This window comes from Xiphias gladius, chromosome 3 (assembly GCF_016859285.1).
Source record: "Xiphias gladius isolate SHS-SW01 ecotype Sanya breed wild chromosome 3, ASM1685928v1, whole genome shotgun sequence".
Classification (NCBI taxonomy): domain Eukaryota; kingdom Metazoa; phylum Chordata; class Actinopteri; order Istiophoriformes; family Xiphiidae; genus Xiphias; species Xiphias gladius.
In genome coordinates this window covers 23,784,825-23,800,332 of record NC_053402.1, presented here as the reverse complement: position 1 = coordinate 23,800,332, position 15,508 = coordinate 23,784,825, and the positions used below count along the sequence as shown (strand labels likewise).

At 42.3% G+C, this 15,508-nt stretch overlaps 1 protein-coding gene across 1 annotated transcript in view; it reads right to left on the bottom strand.

Moving 5' to 3' along the window:
- Positions 1 to 15,192, bottom strand: part of grin2ca (glutamate receptor, ionotropic, N-methyl D-aspartate 2Ca) — a 47,737-nt gene extending 32,545 nt beyond the window's left edge. The window contains exons 1-2 of the mRNA XM_040123510.1: positions 14,755 to 15,192; positions 877 to 1,478 (exon numbers count right to left, since the gene is read on the bottom strand). Coding sequence (XP_039979444.1) covers positions 877 to 1,478; positions 14,755 to 15,192 — 1,040 coding nt within the window. The remainder of the gene's footprint in view (positions 1 to 876; positions 1,479 to 14,754) is intronic.
- Between the last annotated feature and the right edge of the window lie 316 nt (positions 15,193 to 15,508).

Here is a 15,508-nt window from a genome sequence, read left to right as displayed (position 1 = left end):
GCCATGAGCTCCTTTTTTCTTCGTTTAACATGCTTGGATTCTTGTTTGTATAAATCGGGGGATGAATGTGCCTGCCGCCAGACTTTAGAAAATCATTTCTAAAGACAGGCGTTTACAGAATGTAAATACACTGAAGATTTTCACAGGAGCATTGTTCTGTAAATCCTTAAATAAATGCCAGTATTCAAATAATGCACAAGCGTCAAGTACTAAGAGTGTGACAGGCATGAACAAATAAAGGCCAGTCGCAAAGCAGGCTGCAGGAAAAAACAGGTTTAATTAATTCTACTGTAATAGCTGACGTTGTAAATTCAGCATAATTAACATTTCCACAGCATAACTCATACGCGCCGGTCTGCTGCTGCACGTTTCCCTTTTTAATGCAAATGCATGTTTTAATTTACTATATATTATATCATTCCATTACCATACATTGGATATGTTTCCAATTTGTCTAGCAAAATGTGCCACTCGCCGGTTCTCTGTCATACTTGAAGCATACCGGAAAAGTGAATGATGGCGGTCTTTGAGCTGCTCGAAGGTGAGACATCTGTACAGAAAAGTGTTGAGTTTAATTTGGGGTAGCTTAACAATTGAAAAAAATGTAAAAGAGGAGGCAACTGTTAAACAGGTGTGGTGGAATTAGTTTTGTGGAAGTGTAGATAAATCCTCAATTTATCAAGACAACACGTAAACAGTGGGAAATGTTGAACAAGCAATCACCGCCAACAGGAGTAGATCAGACAAGAGAAGCTTCTAACTAAAATACGATAAGATGTCCTTTTGTGGGCTAGAGGGAAATTTAGAACAAATTTGAGAAGACAAGGTCTTATGTTAGGCTTTATTTTTAAAAAGCCTAGTTTTATTTTAGCTTACCTGAACAGAGTGTCATTAGCAACTGGTGGCTTGACGGGGTTGTGACAGTCACTGTGGCCCTCGGGAATGAAGCCCCTCTGTTTCTGAAAGCTCTGCACGCCTTTCACCACGATGGCCACCCCGTCCCGCACCCTCTTTCTCAGGCTCATCCTCCACCGGTCTGTGATGATGCTGATGAGCCCCACGGGGAAGCTGTCGGGTGGGGGGATGTCGGGGTTTCCCACAGCCAGGCTGGGGATAATCCAGATGTAGCCTGGCCCCACCAAGCCGGCCTCGGCCGCCATGGAAAACAGGTACTGGGCCTCCTCGTGCGAGCAGTAGACCAACAACACCTGGGCGTCGATCTGCTGCAGCAGCCTTCGTGCCCGGATGTCGTTCATGCCGTCGGCGGACATGTCAAAGGTCAGCACGTCCTGCAGGTCCCATATGAAGTAGCTGGTGTCAGTGAAGGACTTGATGTAATCCACGTAGCTTTCATAGCCCGGGTAGAGGCTGGTTATGACCACAAAGCTGTCCCAATTGTACTCCTCCATCACCTTGAACATGCCATTGATCTGCTGCTCGATGGAGGAGCCCAGCTGGAGGAAGTTGGAGCCTTCGCCCTGGAGGAAGAGGAAAGCGTGGCATCAGCAGAAGGAAACTGTACGGAGACGCTTAGTTAAAGCAATGCACGCCTTTTTTTTCTCCTGATTAACCCGCAAAATTAACACATCTTAATTCAATTTGTTTAATGTGCGATGAGATCTCCGGAGGACTATCTTTGGACCCATGAGAGTCCACACACATAATTCATATTCAGACAAATCACACACAAAGCAGTGAGTTGCCCAGCCGCTAGGTTCTGCAGTACAGCGGTGACAGGAGCTAAGTGGTTCCGCTTTATTTTGCTCTTTCAGGAGCTGCAGACCCATTCATCACTTGAACGCACGCGTCTTACTTTTGCTGCGCAAACACTGGCCGTTATCCCCACTTGCAAATTCAAAGGGACGGCACTATCACTGCAGCCAGCGCCTGCTCTGTGTTTCATCTGTCTTTTTCTACAAACTCAGTGACCTTGGGATAGGAGTTAGCATGGCTTTTCTCTTAAAAGTATCTTTAAAAGAGGAGCGGAGAGGCGGGAAAAATACTTCATAGCTTCTTGTGCAGTGTGACCCGGTCCAGTCCTAGTTGTCACAGCAGGTGTTTTGGCTACGACATCACTGAGTTGGGTGTGGCCAAAGGTGCCTGAAAGATTCGCTGCAACAGTTTTCTTCCCTGTGACTTAGCGTTGACTTATCCCCTTTGAAAGGAACTGATCACCACCAAAATGAAAAGGCAGGAGAACCTGGCCTGTGCCCCTTTTCTGTGCATTTTCCAGTACACTGTCATTGGGTGGGATGTGTGCCGTATTCCTCCCAGCACGGACATGAACTTTTTTTAAAGCACGAAACACAGTAGTTGTTCTTCCGGCTGAAATAAGGCTGAAGCTTTGAGAGTTTCTGGTGGAATGAGTGACGGAACCTTTATTGTAAATATTGTTCTAATGAACAACGCTGCCTTTTTCATCAAGGAGTATGTTGATTTATTCAACGGCGCTCTTTCTAAGGTCAAGTTAGCAAAAAGTAAAGGTGCTAATAACAAATGTGGAATAAATATTATTAATATTAATAAATATGATCAATTCATACTGAGAGAGGGTCATTGGTTTCTGACTTTTTAATAAGTCAATAGCAAACGTTTGTATGTCATCTGCAAATATATAGGCCATAGGTCATTACAGATTTTTTCAACATCAAATTAAATCATTAAATGTAAGGTTGTAAATGCTAATGTGTTACTATGAGTTGATTCAGGTCACGATGCTCTGCAGCCCTTATCCAGGGGAGGATAACATCAAATTGATTTTTCACAACTTGGCAGGCTAAAGGCTTATTAATGGCTGACAACTGATCTACAGACAATTCATTAATGCTTTTGAACCATTAATAAAGCCGTTGGTTACAACATCCACTTAATAAAGAGCACCGTATTAGAAATTGGTACCCAAATACTAGCGACTGCTAAGAATACCAAGGTAAAGGGTTTTTTAAATTGTAACTAATGGGTTTGGGTTTATTATTGTTACTAAAGCACTTATGAATTCTTTACAGATCAGTTATAAGATATAAATCAAAAATTACAACTAATTAACATTTAAACATGATTAATTGTTACAAAAACCCATAATTAATGAGGTATTGAGATTTAAAATAGCAGGAGTCTTGCTAGCTCTTGCTGATGGCTTATGAAAACTAAAGAAGCCGATTACTCTTAAATAAAGCGTTAATAAACAATTTAATAACCACTAGTGAACCCATTACAACTTAAAAACCCTTTATAAAGGATGCCTTATCAGAAATAGGTACTAAAACACAAGCAACTAGTAACAATCCCGAGGGCATTAGATGGAGGCCAGCAGTCATCTCAACCGTGATCTCATCTCTTCACACTAATTATTCCAAGGTGTCATAATTAAAGAGACAGTGATGGATTGATGCTACCCAGAGCCATTAGGTCAGGGGTTATCGATTCTTCAGCAGATTCCAGTTACTCCACCGCATCCTTACTGTGCCACATCGCGCTGCAAAACAGATATCATCATTAAAACGTGACTCATTTGTAGTAGCGTCACATTAGTGTGAGCGACTATACAAGGTTCTACGACTTCATTATGTAAACAGGGTTCATTACTCTTTTAGATGTTTAATGATGAGACATGTTTTCATGAATAGAATTGACCTGAAACTGACTTTTTAAAAACTTCTCCACCTCTTACACTTCGAAAGTGGAAATATATGTTTTAACTCTGGTGCGATCATGTTATAAAAAGTCTTTGGCTCCGTCGGGCTGATAGGTAGGTGGCCCCTCCTGACCCTCTCCCACTCTGGGGAAAAACCGCTCCATCCTGAGCACCGGGCCTTCGGAGGGGTCAGGCACCCTGAGACTGAAAACATGCCTGTTACCTTATCCAGCCTGTCTCCTCTTTGTCCTTGAGAGAAGTTCGGCAGTCTTGTGATGTATGAGCATCCTACAACTTCAGACGTCACGGCTAAATCCGCGGACGTTGCGCCCCTGACTGTCCGTGCTCATGCCCCTGAAAACATTTTCTTTTTCTGTAGTGTTGTTTCACTTGTCACTGCCCTTGTTTCCACAGGCTTCTTATATCCCCAGTGAAGTAGCTATATATAATAAAGAGGTCTTTGTGCAAAGGTTTTGGTTTACCATTCATTTATTCATTGAAAGAGAAGTTGCCTGATGCACAATATGTGAACTGTTTTTAAAAGTACACCCACTGTAAATGTGAAGAAGAAATAACACCTATTCTTTGGCAACTATTCTTTTTCAATGTTAATTAATTACATTAAAACCCAAATCTCAAATCTTTACTTTAAAATGGCCGGTTTCACATATCACTCATTAATTTTCATATAAATGACATTTGGTTATCAGCATCTGTACTGAGCATTGGTTTTTTGCTCAGGGTAAGGGACCTGCAGTGGACTAAGATGGATTAGACCGCGATGAAGGCCGTCTGGCGGCAAACATCCATACTGGGTGCAGGGATCTTATGCAGGTTAGTCACGCAGGAGCTTGAGAAGATCGTATAAATCTACTCATTTTCTCCTTCCCCTCACGGTCCCACAGCAAATCAGTCAGTGTTATTGCCTTATTCTTGTACGTGCTGCTGCCTATTCCTGCATCTGCAACGGTGCACAATCACTTTGTTCCCTGACAACTGCTAAGGTGTCAGAGTTTGTATGTGCAGGCGTGTGTGTTTATGCATGTGCTTGGTTCTCTGTATGCCTTGTACATGCTTACTAGCCCCGGGCTCTATCAGAGAAAAGCCCCCTGCACACTACCATCTTAACATCTCAGTTAGCACGAGAGCAGACTCGTGGCGCAGTCCAAATGAGCCCGGGGCATTACCACAGGCTCAGCAGCGGCTCAGAGTCCGAAGTCACGACTGCCCTGTTAGTGTGCAGAGTGTGCGCGGAACTGTCCAAGGCATATGGCTGTAGGGGATGAAATGAAACAGTTGAGGTCAGTGGCACAGACGGAAATATGAATTCTCCACCAGAAGTGATCCCTTTTCCAGTTGGCAGAAGCAGGCCCTTCAAAACGGCCCCGCTCAAAGGGAAGGCAAAAGGCCTGCTGTCATAGCCCCATCCCGGCTATGACAGCATCCCTCTTCTTGCCTGATCTGTCTCCAAAAAAATCTGTCTTTGGTTTTTCTAGTCTGAACGTGATGAATTTTACAAACGCAGAATTCACCGAACTCCATCTACTTAAAAAGAAACCAAGCGGCAGCCGAAACTCTGGTGTCTGCTGACCTCCGGTGGTCTGTGAGGTAGAGGTGTTCTGCGGGGCGTGTTGGTACACTGTGACATCACTGTTGGGTGTGGTTACAGGTGCAATTGACTTTAAACTTTGAACCAGAGAGGGTATTAAGTTGGGTGCAAATGTCCGGCTGGCCCTGCACAGTTGGCCACTAGAAAAACGGCGACAGACATTGTATCTGTAAGGGCTGAGTCAGAGGCAACTGGACGTGCTTTAGATTCATCAAGACATTTCGCTCTCATCCAAAAGACGCATCCTCGGTCCGTGATCTGCCAGGATCTGTAGGTAGCATATGATGGCCTAAACATCTGCCCCACACATTGAATATGTGCTGCGCGACAGTTTTCCCTGAAGCTCAACAAGCCTGTTATATTTGTAAAAATGCAATCATTTCTTCTGACGTTAGTGACGGTGCTCTTTATCTGGGGCTAGGCCGGGTGCCTCCACTCTAAAACGATGCAGGAAATCCCGAAAGCTGGCTTGTATGTGTACGTGTGTTGGCAAAATGGATCAAATCACATCACAGCAGGGGCGTATGCGTACCATGAACTGGCAAATTTGAACCTGACTAAACTAAACTAGAAATACAGCTGAGCAACCTTTTATGAATTAATTGACCAAATCTGTTTTTGGCTGATTCATTGAAACGAATACTGAACATTCAAGGTACTACGCCACAGTTACGCAGAAATCCTCTGAATCAGTCCTCCTCATTGATTCACAACACTGGCCACAGTGGCCCAGTGCAACCGGAGATATTAAAGACATAGCAGTAGTAATGTGTAGCAAAATATCTACTGGTGGACAAATCTCCTTCATCTTATGGTATATATGATGATATTACCCTATACTATGGTATATGGCATAATGCATGTTAGATTATAAAGAGGGCGTTTGTAAATGGGTGTCAGCCACGACTCTCTGTTCAGTCAGTAAGCTGCACTTCCACAGTGTTGTTCACAGAAGCTCACAGTAATAGTCTACCGTCCCAAAGAAGATTACGGCCATTGAGTGGAAAGCTTAGCTTCTCAAGGCTGAGATTACATTCACGAGGGGAAAATATACAAAAGAACTCGTATCTGTTTACAAATACAGACGCTGCGTTAGTCTACAGACTCAACTTTAACTTTTTAACCCTTGAACATTTCGTCGAGCGCGCGGCCCTCGATTCTTGGAATGTCCACTTGAATGAACGCTTTGCAGCCCGAAGATTAGTTGTGAGATGCCGTGAAACTGGTCTGAGTTTGAGTTAGATGAGCACTTAAAGCGGCGATTATCTCTAAACCACAGCTGTTTATATGGGAGTGGAGGCCATGTCACTGAAACCGCCAGTTTTTTTTTTTTTTAATTTAAAGGACCAATACGCAAACAGCAGTCTTTACTTGCTCTAAGACACTCGCTGAAGGTTATTTGAATGACGCAGGTGGGTGATGCCTATTGATAGACTTGGAACGCATCCAAAAATCCAAAGGAAACAAGACATTAAAATCAACTGGCTCGAAGGGACTGATGCCATAAAGAAATAATGCATTGAGGTAAATGTGTCCTGGCAGTGAGTGAAATTAGCGCTGAAGATATGGAGCAGAAAGTGGTGTATGGTTCCCCCGCTCACACGACTGTGCTGCGGCCATCTCCCTCTCCCTCTCTGTCCCTGTATGAAGAGTGACTTCTGGCCACGGCCCTTTGCCGCGACATATGTCTGCCTCCGCCGCGCAGCAGGAAGTGCCCTGGCATCGCTCTCCTGTCCTGCTGACGTCACATAGATCCTGCGTGGCGACGGGGAACAGACACACGACTCCCTGGTCACCTGCCATTTCTCACAAAGCCGGAGAAAACCTAGTCTGTGGTGCCGTATAGATGGTGTCGAGCAGGGTTAAGACAAAACAGCAAATCGGCATCGACGTTCCCTCTGCATTTGAGGCGAGAGAAATCATTGAGTAACTGAGTATTGAATAATTTTCACCTGCAGTTCCGTTGTCTAAAGTAATAATCGAAACCCAGCTAATTAAAAAATCTCACAAAATCAAATCAGAAACCTAAGTTTAGTATTGTCTTACTGTACACGAGTTTCATATTCGGATTTTTAATGACTCGAAACTGTATTATTACATATAGTAAACAATTAGTAATGACAAAACAATGGCACCAGGCACGATTAAAGGGCAACATAAATGACTTAAACAAAGAGGGAATCAAATTTACAGATAACCTTTGGATTATCCAACTGTAACATAACAGAATGAACTGGACTGGATTACGTTTTTACTCCCAAACAAAAGGGGATACTCGTATCACAGATGATCAATATTTCAAACGTCCCAGAACCTCTTTTTCCTGTGCAGGCCTTTGTATCTTCAGTTTTTTTTTTTTTGGTTGGTCTGATTGTGGTGCTGCTAAACCTTGAATTTACAAATAGCTTGTTTTTGATTTCATACAGTATACAAGTTAGTGCAATAAACACCAAACTAATCATTTACCATGGGGCTTCTGAATTTTGAAGTTTTTAGCTCCATTGTAGGATTATTTAAAAAAAATGGTAATCTACTCTTGAATTTGACTACATAACCAAAAAAAAAGAAAAAAAGAAAAGAAATTTCTAAATTTTGACATGATTTGCAGCAGCAAATAGATTTTGGAGGAAATGTAATGCGCCTGCATTGCAATTTTTTAATCTACATAACGAGGAAATGTGTTCAAGTGACGTACCGGAAAAAAACGGCATAATTTTGATACAAAATGTTCCCTCATGTGTGTCATCTGTTATCTTACAATATCTGCTCATAGCAACTAAAGCGTTAATAAACTTTTCTATGGTCACGTCTAGGCACTTACAGAACTTAGTTAAGGTTAGGAAGAGATCGGGGTCTTGCTAGAATACCGAAAAAGTACGTGTTTGCTGTGTTGACATTTAACCAAAAGCTGGATCTTTCCCTAGGTTGAACCACTGTGCTTTTGTTGGCTAAACCAGACCACACGTGGGACTGCTCTGCCTCAGTCTAGACAGGACACACTGTAACTGTGCCAGCGGTTTTAAAATGCAGTAGGAGGTGGAGGCAGAGACAAGTGAGTTCAGGATGTAGCGAAGGCAGACAGAGAAAAAAGGAACTGCTCTAGTTTTGAGAAAAGCCTCGGGCTCATGTTCCTGCAAAGACAATCAGGTTTTTCCTCGTGTCTGACTTATATTTTGTTCACTTACAGCACTGTGGCTTGAAGGATGTGATCTGTCAGATGGCAGAATGAATGCTTCAAAGGATGCTTTGAATTTTAGGTCAGGATATTGAACTGAATGCATAATGAGAGAAAAAGTAGAGCTCACGCTGTATCTTTTCAGGAGTTCTAAAAACTACAGCATCCCCCTCGAGTGTATAATTTCTGTACTTCTGAAGGACATCACTGGGTGTTTTTATTTGTTCAGAGATTCATCAGAGCTGTTTCCAACCTTAATATCAAAAAACTGCTGTAGCCAAAGCTACAACAGGTTCTCCAGTTAAAACAACACCCCTTTGCCTCACTACCCCGATGTATCATCACCCCTAATGGTACATTCTGGTGTCACTTTTTCATGCTGCAGGAAACGATCTCTCTGTAAACTTACCCAAACGGTTCCTAAACATAGCCAAATGCCAACCACAGAGGTAACAGATCAGAAAACACTCATATGAATCTTTGCCTTAAGTATAATGGAATCGTTTTAGAAAGCAGTAACCAATAACCTATCTTTTTGTTAGGTTGGAGGACTTGTTGGAGCTGCACTGTGCTGTTGTGTGCGGGTGAAGAAGCAGCCATATTGTAGCTTTTAAATCAGATGCAGGTTCAGCTTATTTTGGGCTGCACAAACATTTCATCCATTTGTGTCGGCCGTGATTACTGCTATTGATTTATCCACTGTTGGCACACTAAGCAGGCCTGTGGGAAGTCATTGAACTGCTGGCAGTAGTGGAGTATGTAGCTTTGATTTGTTGTCCATGCGAACTTGACATATGGCTGCAAGCTTTAATGAGTCTTACTCTATAGCTGCATAAATATGCAATATTTTTAGTGGCGAGAACTTTGCTCAGTGCTTCCGGTCTTCATCTTAACATTAGTTCCTTCGCTGGCTGACTTGCTTGTCATTGTTTCCCTTTTTTTTCTCATTGAGATAGAGATTGATTAGAATAATGCTAGATGCGCTCAGACGTTGCCAATCAACTGAAATGTCCTAAGGACAGGAATCGGTTTATCACCTAATTTCGCGCTGTCACTTTCCCAAAGATCAAACTCCCAGCTTTCAGCGATACGCATGAAAAATGAAATGAGCTCTATTGCCTTGTTGACTACCTCTGACAGCGTCCCATAAATCAGTCGACGGGCAGCTTTCCTGATTATCGAGAAGAAGACTCGAAGAGGGTTGGGCCAAAATCATCTCTGTTCCTCGGGTACTGAACGTCCACGTGCATATTGTTACGTTTAACTATTAATAGATGACAAGTTAAACCATAAACAGGTGACTACAACAATCAAACGTGAGAAAGCTTTTCGATTTTTGCCAGCGTCAGAGTGGAGACAAAACTGTCTACTGGAAAGATGATTTTACTGCCAGTCTCATGTCATATTCTGGATAACAGAATGAACTCTTGTTGATGTTACAGACACTTGATTTTCACTCTCTCTCTAAAACTGTCATTTAACTGGCATTTATACTCTGCGTCAGTGCATTGTTTCCCCACGTGTAAAAAACGTATAACTTAAAAGACTTCCACCATCTGGAAATCCGGAAACACTGATCCCAGAATTAAAATGCCACTACTCCAACTCTCTTGGTGTGACGTAATCTACAGTGGTCCCCTTGGATGTTAAGCAGATATACACTGACAGACACCTCTTTCTTCTTCCCCACAGCCTGCTATTTGAAGCTCCTCCTGAACTGAGGCAGCATGTCACTGACAAGTGGTAGAGTGGGCTCAACAATCTTGTGTGCAAATGTATGCACCAAATTTTATACAGTAGATTTTATTTACACTATTAATCATATAAATCAATTATTCCAGAGCTTTATTTTTTTTCATTTTTCAGGGTAATTTTCAGGGTGATAAATCATGGTGATTTATAACTACAGTTATGTACCCGTCCTTTCCGTGTTTTATCCCAATAAATATAGATGTTGTAAGCTTTAGCTACACTGCTGCTGACCATTTTTTAAAGCATGCCATGAGTTCTTAGACATTAGATTACATTTACATTACATTACATTCATTTTGCAGACACTTTATGGAGCCAATCCTAGCTGACGTTGTCCAGGTGCACCCTTGGACAGGTCACCAGTCTGTCACAGGGCTGGCACTTAGAGTCAATTTAGCCAGTTGACCTAACCCACATGTCTTGTGGAAGGAAGTAGAAGCAGCAGGAGTACCTGGAGGACACCATCAGAGTTCGGTGGTTAGCACTGTCGCTTCACAGCGACTAAACCACTGCACCACCGTGGCGCCCCCTGAACAATAAGGGCTTTCAAAAGAGACTGCATTACTATGCAACAGAAACAAAGCTTTCATCTACCATGAAACACCTCTCTCAAACAAGTTTTGAGCTTTGAAATTTGATTTTCAAAGCACACTAACAGAACAGGAACTAGTGGCTGTCCTGACAATAGGCAAGTGTTCATCAGCAATCTCTAAGACCACATGTATTGCATTGATGCATTGATTGCATGGGGGCCCAAGACCTTAAGAAATGATTTGCTTAAAAAATGTAAAATTATCATGTGAGCTATGGAGGTATACGTGTCAATCAGAGGCTTGGTACCTCAGTGGGTGTCATAAGATTACAGTTGGTTTCCAACTGGGACCATCCATATTAATAATGTATGCGCTCACTGTTCTGTAGGGGACTTTTAATGCATTCACTACATGGCATATATTAATTGTCTCAACTTCTCAAACTGACTAATTGCTGATGAAAAGCAGTCATTAATTTTTAACAACTGCCAGCCTTTGTCATTATTCTTATTTCTTACTACGTGTTTATTTGGTAATTTATTATAATCGAGTTGCTGTTACTGTCGTCAAGTTAGAGTAGTTAGTGTGTAAATGAGCAGCAGGAGGCATTAACTGCTGAGTGACATCTCTTTTATTACCCCTGAGAAGCCATGCTGATGGCAAGATCGCCCAGCGTGTTTTCTAAAATGGATGCAGCTGACAGGGGAGCTGTCTACAAATCAATATGAATTAAGGAAATTACTGGAGCCTCACTAGTGTCTCCTTGTTTCTCAAAAAATATAAAATGCCTCAAGACTCCAAATGAAAAAAAACAAACAGTTACATCTAAAAGATACGTATATTCTGATCCAATATACATAGCTTGAAGAATACATAAATTGTTAAGACATTTCTGATGATTTGATGAAGGTTGTATTCTTCCTTTCATTGTTCAAAAAGCCACATATCCAATATAGCCAAAAAGAGAAATGCAGCAGCCGGTAATGACGAAGTTAGGCTTATGTTTGTTAACAAGTCATTCCTCAATAATCAAACCTCTTTCTCGTTTATTTGCCGAAGTATTTCCAACTAGTATTATTAGCAGTTCTCTCAAAATTTCAAAAGTTGTCCCCCTCTGAAGACCAAAGATAATTTTTCACCCATCAGCTCATCTCTGTCCTTTGATGTTTCAAATATACTTGAAAGGCTCTGGCTGTTACTGAGATGGTTAATCTAATTCAGACTGCTTTGAACAATAATGAGTGGGCATGTGATGAGGTGTGAGTTATTTGTGGTGTCCCACAGGGGTCTGTTCTTGGACCATTCATTTTGTCAGGCAAATTTTTTTCTATACATTCTGAATTAGATAGTTAGATAGTTTTCCTAATGTCCAAAAAGACTAGTTCCAAACCTGGTATATGGTTCGACTGCGTATGGTCAGTGTGCAAAACTGAGGACGTGGTTGAAAAGTGTTGTGGGACCGCTTTAAACAACTACAACTAGGTGTGCCTGCGGAAGAAAAGCCTAAACATGCACTTCCGGGGCAATACTAGCAACTCTATTCTACAAAAAGTAGATAAGGTTTGTCCAAAAAGTTGCTAGATTTGTCACTAGGTGCTTTTGTGAAAAAAAGTCACCGAAGGGGTGTGAAAAGTAAACGCCCCCCCCCCCCCATGACGCAGTAGAAACTGTTTTCTCCAATCCATTTTGAAATGGTGGCATGCCGACCAGTGTTGTAAGTTCATCAGTCAGTCAGTCATTCAGTCATTGTGTCAGTGACATTCACATTTATAGGGCTGGCCCTGCTGTTGCGGTCCAGCCAAACACTGACGACATGGTATATACTAGTAAAAAAAAGAAGTTAGTGTAAATCCAATTCCTACCTTTTTCTTGGTATAACTACCATTGTGTAGTGATCTAAATAAAGCATTATTATTAATGTGCAAAGTTTACTTTGTTCTGAAAGAATCATGTTGCGGTGATTCAAACTATATCTGTCAACATGTAACGTTATCCTGTGATGGCCAGCTCTGCTGCAGTGCTCATTGCAGGAGGCACTGAAATGTCACCAGAAAAAAAGCCATTTTGAAAGGATTATATTACTCTCTGTGGCTGAGCCTTTTGTGGTGGGTGATAATGCTCCTATAGATGGATCATTGCTGCTAACCCTTCAGCTTTAACTGTAAAAGCAGTGTAATGGCCTTTATGTTCCACCAGAATCTCTTGAGTTGTTTACCTCACCTGAGAGTTAGGGCTGCATAAAGTACTAATACAGTACTGATAATGATTTGAAGCAGTCTTTGGAGTCCACAACTTACATATGGTGACGTATCAATATATCAATTAGAATGAACATTTGAAGGATTCATGTTTTATGATTGACCTTAACAGAGTTCCCTAATTTATTTCTGGCTTCTTGTCCCTGGTGCAGCTCTAATGCATTCCTCTGCAGATTGGTATTTTCTAAAATATATTGATCATTAAATCATTTTAAAATGACAGATTGTTCCTGTCCATCTAACTAATGCTCATTTTGGCTGATGTAATTAGCACTGAAATTCTGTACGTGTGGGCTTGTGTGTGACTATTTGACGGCTCCCAAGAAAATAAATCTGCACCTGCAGTTGAATTGTGATCAAAATTATATCATATTTACTTTAAGGGTTGTAATTACCGCCACGGCCCCTGCTGCAGGTTCTTACGCAGTTTATTGAATATTCAGAGTATAGACCAAACCATCCGTCTAACATCAGCAAAACTGTGGAGCACTTGACACCTGACAACAACTGGCCGCAAACAATAGTTGCGCCCGAAAGCAGGATCTCAAAATCAAAGTCGAATGACATCCCTTTGCTATTATGGCTTCTCCTCTGCCTTGACCCCGTCGATTTATATCATAATCCGCTAGATAATTTATAACGCATCATCAACAAGTCTTCATTGGTGTTATGGCCTACGAAGCTGTATTTTAGACATGAGGAAAAATCAGGTCTTGTGGTTTTCAGTAAAGATTTGACATCCAGCATATATATATATCCATAGTTTCTAACATATGTTGCATTGTTCTAAATGAATGCTCACGTAAACATGACAGAATTGGTTGATTGAAGGGGGGTGTGAATCGAGATTGCGATTCAAAAACAATCGTACAGCCTTAACTGCTTGTATGTCAATTCACCAGTGATAATTATTCAGTTACATAATATATAACAATATTTATCCTGTTTTGCACAATGAGTACTTGTTACTTAAGTACATTTTTATTGATTTAATGATTGCTTTAATGACATTTACTTGTAAGGGAGTGTCTTACATTGTGGTATGTGGCTGCTTTTACTTAAGTGAAAGATCTGAATACTTCTTGCACAACAGTTAAACAGTAGTAGCTGTAGAGTTCTTTGCTCAGCTTTAAGCTGTATAGTTGCGTGAGACTGTCTGAGACAAACTCTGGGACCTGCTTCATCAGGGATCTGTAATTAATCAGTGTCTCTGTATATATGAAACAGCACTCTGCAGGTTTCCGCTAATTCTTTTAGCTTGAGCCGTCTGGACCTGCCTCTTTACCTCCACACCTGCCTGTGTCTCCCAGAGCTCAGAACCTGTGGCAGTTACAAACCATGATGATGGCAAAAAATGATGAAAAGTTATTGGCTTGGCTCTGTTACGGTATGAATTTGAAAGTCCATCATTTAGCATTTAGCATATCATTTAGGACTTTAACTGGTGGCATCTCTGCTGCTGCTGTTCAGTTTCTGATAACCTGCATTCATCCTTTGATTTCCTGTATTCATTACTTTATACAGCTTTCTGTTTAACTTCGGTATCTCACTGAATGTGAGTCATTGACTGTGAATGAAAGTAATTATCTCAAGATTTAAACCGGCTCCTCTGGCCTCACAGAGTGCAATTCTCTCAATGACTCACAGTGTTTAATGGTTCTGTGCAGCCTGAATGTTTGATACGCAGTTTCTGCGCATATTTCTTGCAAATTCCCGGGGGTTTGGCTAAAGCCCCAACCAGCTCTTCATTGGCCATCCCTGAACCCACACCCCCCCTACCAACCCCCACTGACCTTGTATGGCAGGACGACAGCAGAGCCTCCACTGATACCCACTATGGGCACAGCTGTCTGAGTGGAAATGAAGTCCAAGATCTGTGCCACGGCCTCCGAGCCAACGTTGTCCTCAAACACCACGCCATGGACGCGGTTGGTGGATAGGGTGTCACAGATGCGGGTGAGCAGTGCCCGTGGGTTGGTGTTGTTGACCAGCACAGTGATGGGGTTAACCTCCAGAGGCAGGTCCATGAAGTTCTCCCGGCTTAACCGCCCCTTAATCTCTGTCTGGTAGGCCGAGCCGCTGAACACCACCGCCACGTTCACGGAGGGCGTGGGAATCCCAAACGGCCGGCCCAAACAGCAGGGGACAGTGCAGAACAGCAGCAGCAGCAGCAGCTTCGGCGGCGGCGGCCACCACGGGGAGTCGCTCAAGCAGCCTAGACGAACGCCCATCTCAGTCACCTACTGCCTGGAGGAAGGGTCAGAGTGGAGGGAGGGGTCAGGAGAGGGTATTGACATATTAGATACACAGGACGAGTCGTTGTCTTTTTCTGAAATGTTGTGATAATACTCAGTAATCCCAGCTGGCTGGCCAACCAAAGTGCCTTTTGTTTAGAGTTGGCTTATTTTGATTAATGACCTTTTTGCTTCATCTCTGCTCAGTGTGCTGGTCTGCCTGCCATAACTAAGACAGCGTAAGAGCCCATTAACGGAGCTCAGGGTAGTATTTTTAGAGTTTGTCAGCATGCAACATGAGGCTGTGGCCAGG